This window comes from Stigmatopora nigra, chromosome 12 (genome assembly GCF_051989575.1).
Source record: "Stigmatopora nigra isolate UIUO_SnigA chromosome 12, RoL_Snig_1.1, whole genome shotgun sequence".
In the NCBI taxonomy this organism is placed as follows: domain Eukaryota; kingdom Metazoa; phylum Chordata; class Actinopteri; order Syngnathiformes; family Syngnathidae; genus Stigmatopora; species Stigmatopora nigra.
The window spans coordinates 2,813,488-2,832,212 of NC_135519.1; the positions used below are offsets into that span (position 1 = coordinate 2,813,488).

At 39.1% G+C, this 18,725-nt stretch overlaps 1 protein-coding gene across 6 annotated transcripts in view; it reads left to right on the forward strand.

The window, feature by feature from the left end:
* Window positions 1–4,135: 4,135 nt before the first annotated feature.
* LOC144204982 (calcium/calmodulin-dependent protein kinase type II subunit gamma-like) overlaps window positions 4,136–18,725 on the forward strand; it is a 28,712-nt gene continuing 14,122 nt past the window's right edge. For 3 of the 6 annotated variants that reach the window (XM_077728988.1, XM_077728989.1, XM_077728993.1), the window contains exons 1-7: window positions 4,137–4,358; window positions 6,293–6,387; window positions 15,219–15,278; window positions 15,761–15,815; window positions 16,504–16,569; window positions 16,781–16,853; window positions 18,143–18,245. In XM_077728988.1, the coding sequence (XP_077585114.1) occupies window positions 4,294–4,358; window positions 6,293–6,387; window positions 15,219–15,278; window positions 15,761–15,815; window positions 16,504–16,569; window positions 16,781–16,853; window positions 18,143–18,245 (517 nt within the window). In that variant the 5' untranslated portion in view covers window positions 4,137–4,293. Of the gene's footprint in view, window positions 4,359–6,292; window positions 6,388–15,218; window positions 15,279–15,760; window positions 15,816–16,503; window positions 16,570–16,780; window positions 16,854–18,142; window positions 18,246–18,725 lie in introns of all 6 variants that reach the window. The other 3 variants (XM_077728994.1, XM_077728990.1, XM_077728991.1) reach the window with 2 other exon arrangements.

Consider the following 18,725-nt stretch of genomic DNA (forward strand, 5'->3'; position numbering starts at 1 on the left):
TGCAGTCAGCGGTCAGCAAAAAGAAAGAGAAAAGTGTCTCAACGGCAGGCGGTCGCGAGGCGAGCCACGAGCATTTTTGCTGAATGACTCATCTCCCTTTGGCTTCAGCAACACTGCTCTTACTGTTACACTGTGTCATCACCCATAGGAAGATTTGCACACAGACATTACGCATTATTAAACAACCATAGTGCAGCAAAGAACTTTACTGAGGTCATAAACCATGTTAATTTGATATACTATTTACTAGATCAGTGATGGTGACCCAAGACTTTAGTTGAGAACTTCATATCACTCTATTGTCACAGAAAACGAGAAGGTGAGACGGGGAACAATGTTCTTATCAGAAAAGTTACCGAGTCATTGTACTGTATCTGTTTATGGTCACATGCAGCTTCTGACAATTCGCAGTAAGTGCTTGTTTGTGTTTGTGTGTGTGTGTGTGTGTGTGTGTGTGTGTGTGTGAGTGTGTGTGTACATATGTGTGTGTGTGTGTGTGTGTGTGAGTGTGTGTGTACATATGTGTGTGTGTACATATGTGTGTGTGTGTGTGTGTGTGTGTGTGTGTGTGTGTGTGTGTGTGTGTGTGTGTGTGTGTGTGTGTGTGTGTGTGTGTGTGTGTGTGTGTGTGTGTGTGTGTGTGTGTGTGTGTGTGTGTGTGTGTGTGTGTGTGTGTGTGTGTGTGTGTGTGTGTGTGTGTGTGGTCCAATGACAAGCCAGTGACCTCATCAACCTCCACAGAAAGATGATCCATAAGTGGAAACATAGTCAGCAATGGTAGGTACAAATGGAAGAATTGAGCCATACATATTGCTCATTGAATTCTTCTTTATGGCTCCTATAGAACATTACATCTACCCTCTCATTTTCCAGGACTCAATAATTGAAAATGGAAAAATCGTGCAAACTAGGGATGTACAATGCACTTTTTTTAAGTTGAATCCAAACCGATTTTTTTTCGAGGTATGTATTTACAGCAGCCAAAAAGCACAACAGTGTTGAAAACAGACTACGAGTGCAATCACATGCAATTTTACACTGAAAATAGCTGTATCAGTCGCCAATCCATCGGAGTATTCAGAGAAAACTCACTCAAGCAAACTTCAGCCAGATGGACGGGCCTGGATTTGTACCCAGGACTCCAGAACTGTGAGCCCGATGCACTAACCACCTATCCACTGGGCCACCCACTCCTTATCTTTTTAATTTTAAGGGTAGAATCATGTCGTGGGAGTATTGTGGTTTTGCTGCGACTTTTATTTCAACCCAATAGATTTAAGTCAACATTGGATTCAGCCAAGGCTGCCCTTTGTCACTTCCTCCACTTTTGTTCATTACCTTTATTATCAGTGGTGCAAAGGTCATCTGCACAGTGGCCTTGGGATCTCACCTCCGCTATTTGCTGACGACCTCATCATGCTGTGACTCTCAATGTTTGCTTTATATTGTTGATTGTGAAGTGGCATGGATGAGAATCACAAGATTCCTGTGGCTTTCGGACCTAAAATCAGTGATTGCCAGGAGCGAATTCCTATTAAACTGGTGGAATTCAGCTAGGTGGAAAGATTGCAGTGCCCTGTTCGTCATCCCACTCAAACCGAACTGTTTCAGGTGAGGAGTAAAATCCTATCTAATCCTGTATCTTGCTTCCTTCCTGAGTTGGGGAAGGATAAAACATAGTGGTGGGTGGCTCTTCCAAGGAAGTATGGTAGATCAGTGCATCAGATTGGAATAGAACTGTTCATTCATTTTCATTCATTTTTTGAACCCCTTTATCGTCACTAGGGTCGTGGGGTGCTGGAGCCTATCCCAGGTGACTTCAGGCCAGAGGCGGGGGTCAACCTGATTGGACCCAAATGCAGGAAAGCAAACGAGACGAGGATGGAGTGTTCTAACAAAACTTTAATTCTTTAGGCAGGAGGGATTTCATGAAACTTAACGACTTAGAATTGAATAATAAAATCAAACCTGACAGGAAGACAGAGAAGAGAGGAAGATGGAATCTTGAAGCATGTGACATAGCAAAAGCAGCGCTGTATGAAGGAAACGAAGCAAGCGATCCGATTATGAACAACGGTCTTAGATAGACAGAACGAGGAATTGATTGCCAATCACACGCAGCTGGTCAACGCGAGGAAAGTGGAAGCCAGGAGGGACAAAAGAGGTGAAAATCAAACACGCACACACAGATAGGAAAAGATAATGACAATACTCAACCAGAGCTAACAATCAGAGGAGACAACCATTTACTAACTCATACCTAGGATATTTTTTTTTAGTTTCCAATCAGCCTACCATGCATGTTTTTGGAATGTGGGAGGAAACTAGAGTACCTGGAGAAAACCCACGCAGGCTCAGGGAGAACAAGGACTGTTGTAGAGAATTAAGAGGTTTATTTTCTAATCAGTGTACAGTACATTACAAAAATCATGGAATCACTAGAAGAAGTGGAATTCAAGTGATTTGACTGATCCCAGGTAGTAATGTTGTGACCCATCACAACTTTCCATACTGATTTTTTTCCACTTAGTTGGGCCTTGCTTAAAACTCTAAACCAAAAGTGACTTAGTTCTACTTGCACTTCAGCTAATTAGACTTTTCAACAATCATGCCTCAAGATAATTACCAGCAAAAACCCATTCCTGCACCTCCACTGGGGTCTAAAGAGATGCAACATTTTTCCTGGCTCTGAAGATTTATGCTCCACAATGAATCCAACAGGTGAACGTGCCCATATATACTCATAATGATGTGAAGAGTAAAATATAAAATGATGCAGATGGGTACATGTGGTTAGAAGGAAGGAGGCCTGCTTGTTTAGCGCATCACAGCCTTCAGGGTGACCCTAATGTGGTGTGACACAACCGAGACCGGGCGTTTCTTGTATACTGAGTAGAGACATAAATTAACGTGACTACGGTGTCGTTAAGGGGTTATTGCCACATTTCGGAGTATTACGAGCTCGTTCCGGAATTAACGCACTGTACTTTGGAGCAGTAGATTCTCCTTAAAGTATCCCAATTTTTAGTCTCATGGTAATAATTTTTATGCATCCATTTACAAGTGCTCATTATGATTATGTCCTCCCCCCAGGTGTACTCAAGCGAGTTCTATGAGAGCAAACTGAAAGCATCCCACGTTCTTTAGGGGCTTTTCCTTGGTGTCAGTGCAGCAAAATATTAAAATATTGCGGCATTCATCTCAGCTCGTTGAACGGTGTCCAAAATAGCTGATCTCAAATCGGATTTATGCGTGTTGATAGGAAAGCAGAGATAGAGTTTAACTGACCCTGGAGCTGCTACTCATTGTAAACCACAGATTTACACTATTATAGAGGAACTCTGGCGATGAGGTCTTACTCAGGCATTTTTTTTTTGCTCTGAGGAGACGTTAATTTTAAATGCTCAGTTTATTTATTTCAGGTTATATACACACACACAGATTATATAATCGCATTTAAAAAACAAACAAGAATCACTTTAAAATATTAATGATAATCATATTTTTTAAACTAAGAATCTGCATACAATGAACATTTAAATATAATAGTTTTCAATATAATAGTTTTCAATATAATAGTTTTCAATATAATAGTTTTCAATATAATAGTTTTCAATATAATCGTTTTCAATATAATAGTTTTCAATACAATAGTTTTCAATATAATAGTTTTGAATATAATAGTTTTCAATATAATTATTGACATTCCTGTCAAACTAAACACACAAATGAAAGAATGGCAAATTTCTTATTTAAAAAAACAACCACCTCTCAACCTGTGGCCAAAGTGAACTTTGTTTGACTCCGGCCCAGAATTGATGGCCTGCCAATCGCAGGGCACAAGGGGATGGATAACCATGCACACACCCATACCTAGGGACAATGTAGTGTCCAATGAGCCTACCTTGCATGTTTTTTGAATGTGGGAGGAAATCGAAGTACCCCACGCAAAATAATTAAATTTAAAAAAAAAAGTATAATCTAAGATTATTTCGGCTAGTCCCACCACCAAGAAAAATATTGTTGGTGGGCAATACAGAGCGTTAATTGAAATACGAATGTTTTTCGCCCAAGCGCAAGTGCTCACCGAACCGTTTCCATCGTATCTAAAGGCACGGTGTGTTGTGAGCCTCTTGTCACAGCATAGAGGATCTTTGACGACTCCGACTATCTGGCCCCTCCCCTGCCTGCTTTGGAGCACAAACCTGCGCGGCGTCCGGGTCCGTCTCTCCAGCCTCCCGGCAGCCTTCCGAGTATCCAACCTGCTCTAACCCCCCGCTTCTCCCCTCCAACATGGCTACGGTGGTGACCTCGACCCGCTTCACGGATGAGTACCAGCTCTACGAGGAACTCGGGAAGTAAGCGAAGCGCTCCCCTTTCTCCCTGTTTCTCGCTGTGCTCCATTTTGTTCATCGCGCGCGCGTCTGCTCTTTAATACCCGAACGCGGCGTTTAAAGGCGCATCGCGCCATGTTTGGCTTGTGAACAGCAGCCCAACTTGGCTGCAAAGCCCCCAACGTACCTTAGCCGGCACACCGGAGCCCCCCACTGCCCTACTGTACAACCTGGCGGTGTCCCTTTTCCTGCACACACACCACACCATGCTGTTTTTTGGGCACCATCACCTTGCATTTGGCATGCGGGTCTGCACATTTTGGGGCATTACAACCCCTCGTGTGTTTAATCACGACGAGGCTGCAAAGCTGATGTCTTAATCTCCCATTAGTGGCGTGCCTTTAAACGCAAGCAGGCCGATGGCAGGCTACTTGTTGTACAGGACTAGTGTGCGGCATTCTCTTGTTGACAAGTAAGCGTGCTAATGAAGGAAGTGAGTGAAAGCTCCGAGTCATGCAGTGACATCGGCTTGAACCTTCGTGCAACCGATTGTGAAGTGGAAATTCCTCTGATTCCGATCTCGAAGGGTTATTGTCGCAGTTTTTCCCGTTTTTTGACCTCTCTGAGACCTACGAGGACTGTCATCATTATTTGACTAATCGATGATCTCATCATCTCGTTTTCTAAACCGCTTTATCCTCATTAGGGTTACAGGGGGTGCTGGTGCCTATCCCAGTTGACTCCGGGCCAGAGGCAGGGGACACCCTGAACTGGTGGCCAGCCGATCGCAGGGCACAAGGAGACGGACAACTATACAGACTCACACTCATTCCTAAGGGCAATTTAGAGTGTCCAACCAGCCTACCATGCATGTTTTTGGAATGGGAGGAACCCGGAATACGCAAAGAAAACTCACCCACCGGGGAGAACATGCAAACTCCACACAGGTGGACGACCTCGATTTGAACCCAGGTCCCCCACTGTGAGACCGATGCGATAACCACTCATCCGTCGGCCCGCACTAATCGATTTTCACATTTATCATAAAGTAATTTACAGGAATTGTTGACAGAACACACATTTTTTGAGCAATTTAACTGTATTTTGCTTTTATATATTTTTTCCCTGTGGACTTTTTTTCACCTCATCTCATCTTATTTTCTGAACTGCTTTATCCTCACTAGAGTCGCAGGGGGTGCTGGAGCCTATCCCAGCTGACTTCAGGCCAGAGGCGAGGGACAACCTGAATTTGTGGCTAGCCAATCGCAGGGCGCAAGGAGACAAACAACCTTTCACGCTCACACTCATATCTAAGGGCAATTTAAAGTGTCCAATCAGCCTACCATGCATGTCTTTGGAATGTGGGAGGAAACCGGTGTACCCGGAGAAAATCCACGCATGCCCGGGAGAACATGCAAACTCCACACAGGTGGACCAACCTGGATTTGAACCCAGGTCCCCCACTGTGAGACTGATGCCCTAACCACTCAACCGCCGAGCCGCCCATTTATTTTCACATTGTTTTATTTATTACAGAAGTATTCTCTTATTTTGGTATTTTTCAATACGAGTGTAAATAATTTCGCAATAGATCATGCGCGTGTCTGTGTGCAATATAATTTTTATAACACAAGCTTCTTTACTTTCGAGCTGGGAAACAATTTTACTGATCAGAAGAAGAGAGATTGAGTAAGAAATAGCAGAATTTGGGTGAAACTAAACCAAATTCTACTGCTTATTAATAAAAAGGCCAAATTCTATTCTTTACTTAGTAGGTTTGTATGTCTTTATAATGATAAATTCTGTTGTCAAATTAATAATGATTTAAAATGGCAGTAATTTGGTTGTATTTTTTTTTCTAAAACAACTACTAGTAAATGAATGTGAAAGAAAGTGTTCCAATTGTGTGATTTACTGTTGGTTATACCACGCGTGCCTCATTTTTTTCTGTCTTTCAGGGGAGCCTTCTCCGTGGTAAGACGCTGCGTCAAAAAGTCCACGGCTCAGGAATACGCCGCCAAAATAATCAACACCAAAAAGCTGTCGGCCAGAGGTGAGTTGCCAAATGCTTGTCCTACAGTGGAATCCCTGAAAAGCTAGACTTACTTTCCTCAAGAGCAACTTGGCCCACTTAAGTTCGATTTAAACAGCTGGTCTGAGCAAGTGAAAGATGGAAAAATCCCTTTTTTTTGTCTCGGGTCCAAATAGTTACTGGCATTGAGGGAATTTTACAGTTTTAATCCCGCCTTCATGTCACACTCACACAGAGAGCAAAGGTATCTCAGGCTTTTATTTTCTTGTGGTTGATTGCAGCCTCCCTTGCGTACACTTTTGCATTAGTGGGGGCTTGACACTGCATCCCAAAATACCTTTTCTCATGCTGGAAACAGCGCAGTTTGTTTTGGTTGGTCTCACTCGCTGCTCGTTATTGTGTGGAAATAGGTTTGAAATTAAGATTTAAAAAAAGACTTGCCAACAGATGAGCGCTCTCGAAGGCATGCCAGGCCGCTAGTAGGTGATGGGACTTCGAAAAATAGTTCACTCAAAGTGCATCCATTTTTATCACAGATGTCCGGATGACAAAAAAAAAAAAAATTCCATCACATCAACAAGGGCTGGCTCTAGAGGTGACTCTGTAGTTCCTTTTAAACAGTGCTTTCAGCCAAAGCACCTTCTTTGTCTGTGCCTTACTTACCTGGAACTCAATAACAATTAATAAACGTTAACTTCAGTCTCTGAATCTCTTTACCAAAATTATATTCATGATGCTGTTTAAAACTGTGCTACACATTTTTGTTTGTGAGTCTGGGTCACCTGATTTGGAGGATAATTTAGAAATGTATTAAGGATTACAAGCACATTGAAATGGTTTTTTTTCAACCCCAATTTGAATAACGCTGTCCTTGAATTATAGCAATATAAATTGGATATTAGCAGAGCAGTAGTTTCAACGAAGCGGAAAAGAAAAATCATCACAAATCCAAAATAAGTTAGGCAAATATTTAGTTTTACATGATTTTACATGGTTACATGGTTTTACATGCCCAGTTTCTGTAGTGAAAAGATTGGGTTTTTAAAGCAAAGTATGTTTGTATATGTAGTATGTTTATGTGCGTGTATTAGTATATACGGCGCTTTAAAAACACGATCTATTACATCATGTTCCGATCCTCTGAAAATTGTTTGGGCCTGAAGACATCAATAGCTTTCAATGTATTTTTAATAAAGTACCTATATAAAATTTTGGGAGATTAAAAGTCGCACTTGAGTATTAGTCACACTGGCCAAAGAATGCTCAATGATGGAGGGAAAGTGTTTTTTATTTATTTATCTGAAAACAAGAACAAATTATGCCTGTAAGTAATAATGGTAAAAAAAGATTACAACAAGCTAAATCGGCATCTGTTAACATAACATTTTAACAAATTGTCCAGTAACTATAACCTAAAAAAAACTCAACGTGACAGGCTGTCCTCAGACAGTGAGGCAAAAAAAAGAGAAAACGTGAGAAACTAAAATCTCAGAGAAATTGGAAAACAAAACAAAAACAAAACAAAACAAAAAAACAAGACAAGTTCAGGAAGTAAAATAAGTTTAGAGAAAACAGCAATGAAAAGGTAAAAGTGAAACTAAGCAGATGACAAGAGAGCAGCAGAAATATGGAACATGAAGAGTTAAAAGGCAAAAATGAAAGGAGCAAAGGAAGAGGAAAATGGAGCGAGAGAAAAAAAACAAGTGCTATAAATGAGAAGGGACAAAAAATATAAATGAGTGACAACAGAAACAAAAGAATAAGAAAAAGACCAAGTGCATAAGAAAGTGAGATTATTGAGGCAGAATTGTTTCCACCTATGAGTAGTAATAGTACAGCCCAAATGTTGACAGCCTTCCATCCAAATGAATCAGACGTCTATCCCTGCCAAAGATATTTAGGAAGCGAGTCTCGACTTTCTTAGGACACAAAAACACGTAAGCTGTCCCTCCTTGGTGTGTGTTGGCTGATTTGTTTTTTTATGACTTTTTTTCCAAACTTTGCAATAAATCATCTGCAAAGCCTGAGCACGTTCTACCTCAGAAACACGCACGCACACTCATTTCAAGTCCTTTAATATTTTCAGCATTTTCATTTGTTTGCTGTTTTCCATGAATATTGATATTGTACTGTGCAGACTCATATTGGCAAACCGTGTAATCCTCATGACAATAATATAATGCCAACAAATTGCAAGATGAGCAAAACAGGTTGCACTGTTATGTTGGATACATTTTAGTGGAAACTCCCAAAGAAGAGAAATGATGGAAAGTGAGAGAGTTGAAAAACAAATCTGTCTCTTGTGTAATGTGTACTCAAGATGTCAAAAAATAAAATATATTACGTTATGACCTGAAGTTTAGCATTTCAGCAAATTAGTAATATTAATGATTTTATAATGTTTATAATGTTAAAAGTGTAATGAATTATGTAAAGCTTGAAATTCATTGCATTATAACATGAAATGTATCACATTAAAATTCACAATCAAAAACATCCAAACCTGTAACTTTGTTACAGGGTCAAATACATTACAGAAAATGTGGAATTCCTCACATGGAGAAGAAAATATTATCTTATGGGGTCTATCTCAATGTGAAATTTGCTTAGTTTAATTTATTGCATTAAAACATAAAAATGATCGCCTTGTGTGTACCCAAACAGGGTTTATTGTTAAAATGCAAAATTTCTCACCTCATGTACATACAGTAATATCTCCTCTCGAGTGCCCCGACATATGAGCTATTTGAGATACAAGTAAAATTTCGAGCAAATATATATAATAATAATAATATTCAGACATAGGCTTTGTGATCATCATTGACTCGACAAACAACAACAAAAGCCTAATTGTCATCATACCCAGAAAATGCGTATGACGAAATTGGTAGTGCTTCTCCATAAGGTGCATTATCTCGGCAAAAGACCCAAATATGTGATAATTTCGGACTTGTGATTTGGCATTCTGCCGTTATGGATACATAAAATTCCAATGCAATATCCTTTGTTTTTCTATGGGAAATTTTCATTTGAGTTACGAGTAAATCGACATACGAGCTCAGTCCCGAAACGCATTAAGCTCGTATTTCGAGGTACCACTGTACATTGTATTCACCACGATAAAACGTAAACTTTAATCATTACATTTGTCACATCACAATGTTGAAATATGAAAGTTGTCATGTTTGAACATGAAACCTTCTACGTTCAATTAATTATTTTATTGCATGGAAAGTACGATTTCACTATGGAGAACACGCCACATTGAAAATCAGATTTATGATTTTGAATTGGGAAATTTGCTAGCTCACAGTATGGGATTTTCACTGTTGAATTGTGAAATTTGTCAGGTTGAATTGTGAAAATTTTAAAGTAATTTTGAAATTCATCAACACACAATGTAACATTTCCCTCATTAAAACCAGGTTCAAACGTAAAATTAAATTCAAATTTAGTAAAATGGTAAATTCTCTTTTGTGAAATTGTACAAAATGTACATTAGAATTTATGTTATGTTAAGTTAAAACCCTGCAGTCTACCCAATTATGCTCCCACAATCCCGTTTATTCCCACTTGTACATACTTACCATTCCATATGTGACTCATCAAATATTTACAGTGGCTCTGGTTAAAGATTCACACCAATGCGTCCTTGACCAATAAGCTTCCGGCCAGTGACCTGCCGTTTAGAGATAAAAAAAAAAAAAAAAAAATACTTTTCTCTTCTGCCTAATCACACCAGGAAATTCAGCTAATAAAAAGAAAGAACTATCAGAGAGCCTTCTTCTCGTTTTTTTCAACCTACACTATCGTTTTAATCTGACCACGTGCCACTACAGTTTACCAGTACAGTCATCTCCTTCCACTCTCCGCCGTTGACTTTAATGACTGTGTAAAACTTTATTATCCGCTTTATAAAAGTGTCTACCACAGGTGGGTTTTAATCTTCTTTGCTCAAGCTCTCCCTTTCGTGGAGTTAACCCATTCTACCTTTATTTTTGGGCCATCAACAGAGTTCAGCAGTTAAGCATGTTGATATTCTTTAAAGTAGAGGTTACCAACTGCCGAATCGCGGACTGATGCCAAGTGGCTTGCATTCTGGTGCCGGTCCGCAGTCCATCACAGAAATAAATATTAATGTTTTAAACAAGTACGGAGCTCATAAGCCAATGATGCATTTGACCTCAGGGTTGCCGCATCACAAAGACTCCCAATTAGTGACACCGTAAATCTAGACAACCCAATTCGGCGGGAAGATCACCCCATTTGTCAACATTGCTACACCTACGTATGCACACACACTCAAGTGCTTATCATACGACAAATAAGTGTTGCACATAAACAACAAAAGGACTGCTAAGTTGTTTTTGTAAATATTCCAACCTTTATTTTCCTTTAAATGAGGTGTACACAAACAACTATTCCTGATGAGATGGATCTTTTATCTCTTTTCTTTCTAAATGGGTGGGTTTCGGGTCACCTCGAAAATCAGTCTCATAAATGAAAACTTCAATTGATATTGATAAAACGCAATGGTGTATTAAAACTTGTGAAAATCAAATACATGAGTGTTGCGTGTAAGCATGGCGTAAGTTAGGGCACCGTTTTTTCTTCTGAACTGGGTGACAATTGGGATTTCACACGCTGGATAATACAAACAGCCGAGAAGGACGTTGTCTTGCCTTATCCTTCATTTTCTTCTGAATTTTTTTTCGGAACATTTTGCATCGCATCCAGAAGTACAACGCCGAGCCTATTTCAAGCATTGTTTGGATTTTGAATCGTCGTTTAAAGTACCTCTGACTGGATCTCGGACTGTAGGGAGAAGATTACAACCAAAGCCAAGACCTTTTACAATCGCTTAGCTCCAGACTAAGCTTCGTTCCAGTGCTGCGAGGTAGCCTTGTGGTTTTATTGCAAGCAAGGGCTGGCTTGAATAGTTTAAGGGGTATGGTCTACAAAGAGTTTCGCTATATGGGGAGGTCAAGAAAGAGTTCCCCCATATAATTCAAGAGAACGGTTGGTTATCTTCCAAAGCAGGTTTTTTTTAGGTGCCTTCCCAGGCATTTTTGATTCAAAGAAGAACTACAACTAGATCATCATTGTGTGTGGAAATGCTGTTGGCTTCATGGTAGACTTTGGTCTGGAACAAGCATTCACATTGCATCTACACTGACAGCCAGCATTTGCAGAGTTGCTCAAAAGTCATATGAAAAATCTAAACTAAGATTTGGCAATGGTTTTTGGAGAGATATCAAGACTTTGGTTATGTTTTGATTTTTAACTTGTAATTATCTGATTAACTTTAACTATGTTGTGTTGACAGAAAGCTGTTTAGCCTGTTGTTCGCCATTTTATCGGTATTCTTGTAATGTATTCCCATACAAAATATGACTTGTATTTCAGTGTAACATTTTTTCTGTCCTCTTCATTGTGGATATTTTGATTGCCTTGATTTAAGAATAAAGTCTAAGAATAAAAACATTGTTTTTTTTCTCATTTGTTTAAAATAATTATAAAAATATATATATCAAACAAAAAAATCACAGGTTTTGCATACAAAAAATGTTAAGTCTCTTTGAATGCCATCCCCTCATGGTGCAAACAAACTGCTTGTTGATCCATTTTTCTCTCAGCTTTAAAAAGTGAAAAAGCGACAAAGAAGAGGAGGTTTGAATGCCATGATGTCGTCCCATTAATCAGTCGCCCTCGCCTAAGTGCCACGCATCCGTATTTGTGTGTTAGTCCCTCTGGAGTCAATGCGGCTGCATCATAAAGCTGTTAAAGGATGTGCATCATGTGGGCGCGGTTGGATTTTGCCTCCCGAAAACAATATTAATGATGCAAAGAGGAGGCGGAACTTTCTATATGTTGCTATCAAAAGCCCACTCACTTTGTTTTATGACCTGCAAGTTACTTTAGTGCAAATGCACTTAACTTTTGACTTTTTCATTGCCCTTTTTTTCCATGCTAAGCTCTTGTGATAATGGAGAAACAAAGCATTTTATGTCCAATATACTGTTGGGTTGCAATAAAATACTGCTCTGTAATTTACAGTTGTATTACTACATTGCTATTTTACGCTGTTGGCTCCCACGTCCCAAAAACATGCATGGTAGACTGACTGAACACTCCAAATTGTTGGTAGGTTTAAGTGTGCGGGTCTCATTGTGTCCAATACCTGTCTACAGCCCACAGTCGGCTGGGATAGGCTCTAGTACCCCCCGTAACACTTGTGAAGGTAAACAGCATGGAACATGATTGAATGAAAGAGACATACATTTTTTTCTACTGTTTATAGTCTTCCAAAATGTAGTGATAGAGATCCCTCCTATCTTGTACCAAGCTACCCCAGACGACCATCACATTACTTCCACCATACCAAGAGTGACAGACGCAATTTGTGAAGCATGTTGGGTTAAATATAGTGATGACCTGGGTTTGTTTTGGTGCTGGTAAAGTGGGAACTTGGCTTTCACTAGTATTTACTACGATCGCCACTACTAGGAGTCAATATTGGACATCTGTTTCCATTAATCAGAAATAGAACAATTCATCAACCAGAAAAGCTTCATTTTGGGGTTTGTTTGTTTATTAATTATGTGTATTTGACTTATTTCCTGAACACAAAATACATGTGGAGTGTTTTGCGATTTTAAAATGATAGTACTGGATTGAAAGATAGACTGGATAGGTGCTTTTGAGGACAGGACTTGGCCACGCCATTTCTAAACTTTCCCATCAAATCTCTGGAGCCGAGTGGGTCCTTGAAGCTATCTCTGCTCCCCGCCAAGGCCTTCCGTTCCTCATCCCCCCGTAATATAGCCGTCATGATGAGCCGGCGTTGAAAAATAGCCTCGTCTTTCTCGCGGGCCCAGATGCGTTTCTAAGAATACGAGCGGCCGAAACGGGCCAATTATAGCGCAGACGGGAAGCTTGCGGAATGTCGGCTTTGATTGCCGCGTTGCCCCCGACAAGATGTTCGTGGGACAAACATGCGGGGCCCGGTTGAGGTCAAAATTGGAACGGAATGTTGAGTCATCGCCTCCAATGCAGATGACTATTGTTGTGTTGCATGTGGATCTTACATAACATAGGAAAATTTCCGACATGAGACAGGATTGGTGCTATAGTAGTCCCTCAAATATCGCAGTTAATGTAGACCAGACATGGTCGCGTTAATCAATAAATCGCATAGTGTCATCCCTATTATAATATATTTTTTCTCAGTGTTGAGTTCTACTCGCAAAAGTGGCTTCCGCTTACAAATTTCAGTGTGGATTTTCACATTTTTATGAACGTTAAAAAAAAGGAATTCTTCAGTGCTGAGTCCTCGTAGCGGCTTCTGCTTAAGTTTTAGCGTGGAATTTCACATTTTTATGAACTTAAAAAAATAATAATAATTAATAGCGGAAAAAAACTGAAGTAGTAAATTCGCGATAAGTGAAGAAGTGATAATCGAGGGATTACTGTACTTGGGTTTTGTCAACGTCTCGTGGAAGAAGCGTTTCCCTCTTTTCCTGTCAATGCTTTACCAGCCGCTCGGAACATTTGAACAGGAAACCTCTCGTGACTGTTCACGGTGACTCCTCGGGGTGACGTGCATCCCTTTCTTTTTTTGGTTCACTTCTGTTTGTCACTACACCAGAATTTTATGAGGAAATAAGCAAACCCTCCCAGATGTTTTGGCCCATGCTAGCCACCCATCTGTTATCAGAGAGACAGCTGGTGGGCTTTAAGAGTTCACTGCCGATTTGACTGCTGGGTTGGATCTCATTTTCTTGTGTTGTTGGCCTGTTTTGAAATTAATCACAATTATTTATTGACTTCAAAATAAATTGCTTTTCCACAAAATGATTCATAACACCAAAAGTGGGCTGCACATTAGGTCAAAACAAGACTTGTTTCACTTTTTCCACATTTTCTTATTTAGCAGTTATATTCTGGCATGTATTTTTTTCAGTGTAGTAGTCTTAAAAACGTTTTGATTCTGTTCGTTGGCTGCCTTTTAAGAGTTAGACACATCTAATCCATTTGAACTGTTCAAATAGATTGGAGATCTTCCAGTGGTAAATCTATAAATAAACTTTAAATACATTCAAAAGAGGATCACAAGCACCAGATGATTGGCCATCTCTCATCCTCGCTGGCAATGAAAGAGTTAAAACAAAACGTTTTCTACAACTCTAACATTTTTTTATCAGCATTTTTATAATACATTTATTTTCGTATAACTAAAACTAATTTCTGAAAGAACAAATGAAACATTTCCATCTCTCACTTTGGCTGTTATTTAAATCTATTTTTAAAATAAAATAACAATTTAATTCAATTACCATACAAACACCTAATGAAAAGAGGTTTTAAGACATATGGTAATTTCTAACAAAATAATTTACTCATTGGCTGCCATTATTTGCCGCCAGTCCCTATGGTTTATAACAAATTTGACATCAATATGAAAATTTGAGCATTCACTACCCTTTGTATGCATTCTCAAAATGTAACTGTTCCAAACACATGCTAGCTCATCCCTTCCTCCCCATTACGGTCATGAACAGAAAATGATTATATTAGAGCCACACCCACAAGACTAATTTCACTAAGTGCAAAAAAGCATTCGGAAGAGTTTGTGCAAACACAACAAATGTCCGTCTGGGCGTTCAAATGTGCAAGCTCAACAAAAGTCTAGTTGGCCTTTTACCTCATCCACCTTGCTAAGTGTTTTTTAGGCGTCATGTCTGCTGTCATGGGACACAAAATGGACAGATTGGGATGTTGAATTTACTGGTAATTTGCCTTAGATATTTGCTTCCTGCCTTCTCATTACACAATGTCTTTTCTACATTCAGATCACCAGAAATTGGAGCGGGAAGCGAGAATCTGTCGTTTGCTAAAACATCCAAACATTGGTGAGTTGACTGGTACTGCGAAATGCTTTAAATTTCGCTCAGAATTAATATAAATCAACCCTGTTATTTATGGTACCTTACTTGTTATGTTACTCTTAGATTAACATTTAGCTGCAAATGTGGATTGTAATAAAAAAAAACTTTGTGTTGAGAAAATCTTGTTTTCTTTTAACGTTTCAATATGAACATATTATTTAAAAATAAATAACTATATGAATACAGATTTTTAAAAGTATAGATAATTAAATAAGAGCCTATTATCAGGTGGCCGAAAAATATTTTGACATTTTTCTCGGTCAATAACGTGACAAAACACTTCATTTACTATCAAAATTGTTCTTGATTTATTGATCATTTATTCGTTGTTGATTAGTTAATTGATCAGATTGTACTTTGCTTCCATTACTGCTAATCCATTTCCATTATTTTTTCTTACATTGAGCCAACATCATATTTGATGAAAATTTGCTTCCGGTTTCTAGTTCGACTACATGACAGCATATCGGAGGAGGGCTTCCATTACCTTGTTTTTGATCTGTAAGTACTCAATACTTCACTAGATGTGTTATTTTATGCAATGTAAATGTATTTTTAATCTCATTAGGTCTAATTGACGGTGCTACATGTGCATTCCATTTGAATCGAAAAGGGACTGACCAGTCTTCCCAATTAAAATGGATTGGATGTATATTCCGCAGCCAATAAGTTTGAATATAAAATATTTGTTTCACATTTTCTATTATATATATTTGGAAATATGGATGGGGAAAAAAAGTTCATTTTGAGTGTGCATACATTTTGACAACTTATTACAAAGGATAACTAGTTTGCAAAATACTATTATGGACACTTTTTGTTGTGCCTTTAGAAAGCCATTTGTTCTTAATTTTATTTCATTTTTGTCATGTGATTATAACATAAAATATCCCAAAAACTTAAGATAATTTTTTCAAATGATCTTTCGGCAACAAAACAAAATATTGTAGTGTTCATCCTAACTTGAAAAATATGTAGAAAACTATTATCAAAAACATAAAACAGGGTAGGTAATATATGGGCATAAAGTAGAATTAAGTGCAATTCTTTCATGGCTTTATAGAAAAAGTATATCCATAAGCATGTTTGTATTTTGTGTCAAATATCAGCATTCTATATTTCTAACTAAACAGCATATGAATTTATGTGATTTGACAAAATAATATCCAGTTTTTCTGTGTGTTTTTAGGGTGACTGGTGGAGAGCTATTTGAAGACATCGTGGCCCGAGAGTATTACAGTGAGGCGGACGCCAGGTACAATACCATCTTTCTTTTCTTGGCCATTCTTTGCCTGTTGTTGTTGTTTCGGGCTTCCTGGCACCATCTCAGCATGCGGTTCGCTAAATGCCATTTCATGAATAAGTCATGAAGAGCTGGGCTTGTAGTTTGGGGGCTTGTTTGATGAGCGTTACCATCCTCACGCACTCAGCTCACCTTCTCTGGATTTGTGTTCCCTTGTGGGCAGCCACTGCATCAATCAAATCTTGGAGAGCGTCAGCCACATCCACCAGCATGACATCGTACACCGAGACCTGAAGGTGAGAAACTACGGCATTTCCTGTCGACGCCTACTGCTCGTGTCCCCCTCCTCCTCCTCCTCCTCCTCTGGATGAGCATGACGACAGCGGGACAGATGCTATTTTCGGCGCCGTCTGACATGATGTCGGGTGACGCTTTCACCCTCGCCGAATCCCGCCTGTGTGGAATTATTCACCCCCGACCGCATTCTGACCTCATCATTTTTTGTTCTGCGTGCACTCCCTAATGAAACTTAACTCATCCACTGCCATTCCCAGTTGAAATGAATTGGACGTCTATCATCATCAATTGACTACCGATGAGTTAAAAACAACAAAATCAATAATACCAGTGATAGTATTATTTTAGGTAAAATGGCTTGTGGGGAAGTCATTAATATGTTGGCCCCTGGTTCGATCCCAGGTCTGGACATTCCTGTTGGGAGTTTGCATCTTCTCCCCGGGCTTGCGTTGGTTTTCTCCAGGTAGTCCAGTTTCCCGTCCACGATCACAAAACATGCATGGTACGCTAGTTGAACCCTCTAAAATCCCCCCAAGATTAACTGACCACCAATTCAGGGTGTCCTCTGCCTGGTGCCAATGGTGGCTGGGATAGTCTCCAGCACCCCCTGCGACCCTATTGCAGTACGGAAAATTATTGACTGAATGAATATTAGGTAAAAGTTATTTTTTCCCATTTAAATTAACATGCATTCATTTTCTGAACTGCATATCCTCACAATTGCTCTTACCAGAAATGTTTCAACTAGAAGAGGTATTTTTGACATTTTTAGATATTTTTGATAAAAAACTTTCACAAAAGAAATGAAGTAAAGTAACTGTCGTTAAAACTTTTTTTACATGACTAATTTCAACCAAATGATCCCTGAAGTTGAAATCTACAATCTAGAATTAAAATGAATTTTCAAATGTTAGCAAAGCTATAATCACATTTTAATTCTTAACTAAACTTTTTTTAAGCAAAACGTTAAAAATATAATCCTTATTTTCAGTCATTTTAAGTCTTAATACATTGGACTTTGACTGTCAGTGCCCCTGAAAGACGATCATTCAAACCCGCCTGTTGATGGTCCTGCTTGCCTAATTAAAAAGAAGAAAACTGGAAAAAAAGGCTGTCTAGTTGCCACGGTAACCCAGGGGTGAGGTCATCTGGCTGCTGCAGTAGCGACTCATTGCATACCCTCTTATTTATCGAGCTGGGTTTTGTCAGGTCTGTTGGGAGCGTGGCATCAGCAAGTTGAATCAAGCATCCTTCCAAAACCTTGTGTGGGTTTGTCTGTCTTCTCCAGCCAGAGAATCTCCTCCTGGCCAGCAAGATGAAGGGAGCGGCAGTCAAACTTGCTGACTTTGGCCTAGCAATTGAAGTGCAAGGGGACCAGCAGGCCTGGTTCGGTAGGTCCACACTCGCACTGGTTATGTACTGGCAAGATAAAAGCACAAGAGAAATCATACAAAATGCATATAATGATTGTGTCCTTTAGTGGAATAGAGGCTGGTTCTCTGTGTATGGACATTTAGAAATTAAATATATATAGTACATATTTGTGCATAAATATTAATATATAGAAAAACTAAATTGCATATAAATAGTTTTTACTTTGAGGCCAAGTTATGAATATGGTATTTTTGAAACTGTAAGGCACATTTAAAATCTATTTTCTCAGAAATTGCTGATTGCCAATTGATATTAATTATGTATGATTTTTTTTGTAGTTCCTAATGACATTGAGGTAATTAGTTGGAGAATAATTTTATTGTAGTGCTCATGACACACATTCATTGTTTTTTCAACCCACTAATAAAATAAAGATAATCTCACCCGCTTGCTACTGTGACAATGAAATTTCCCGAATACCACATGAATAAAGTTAT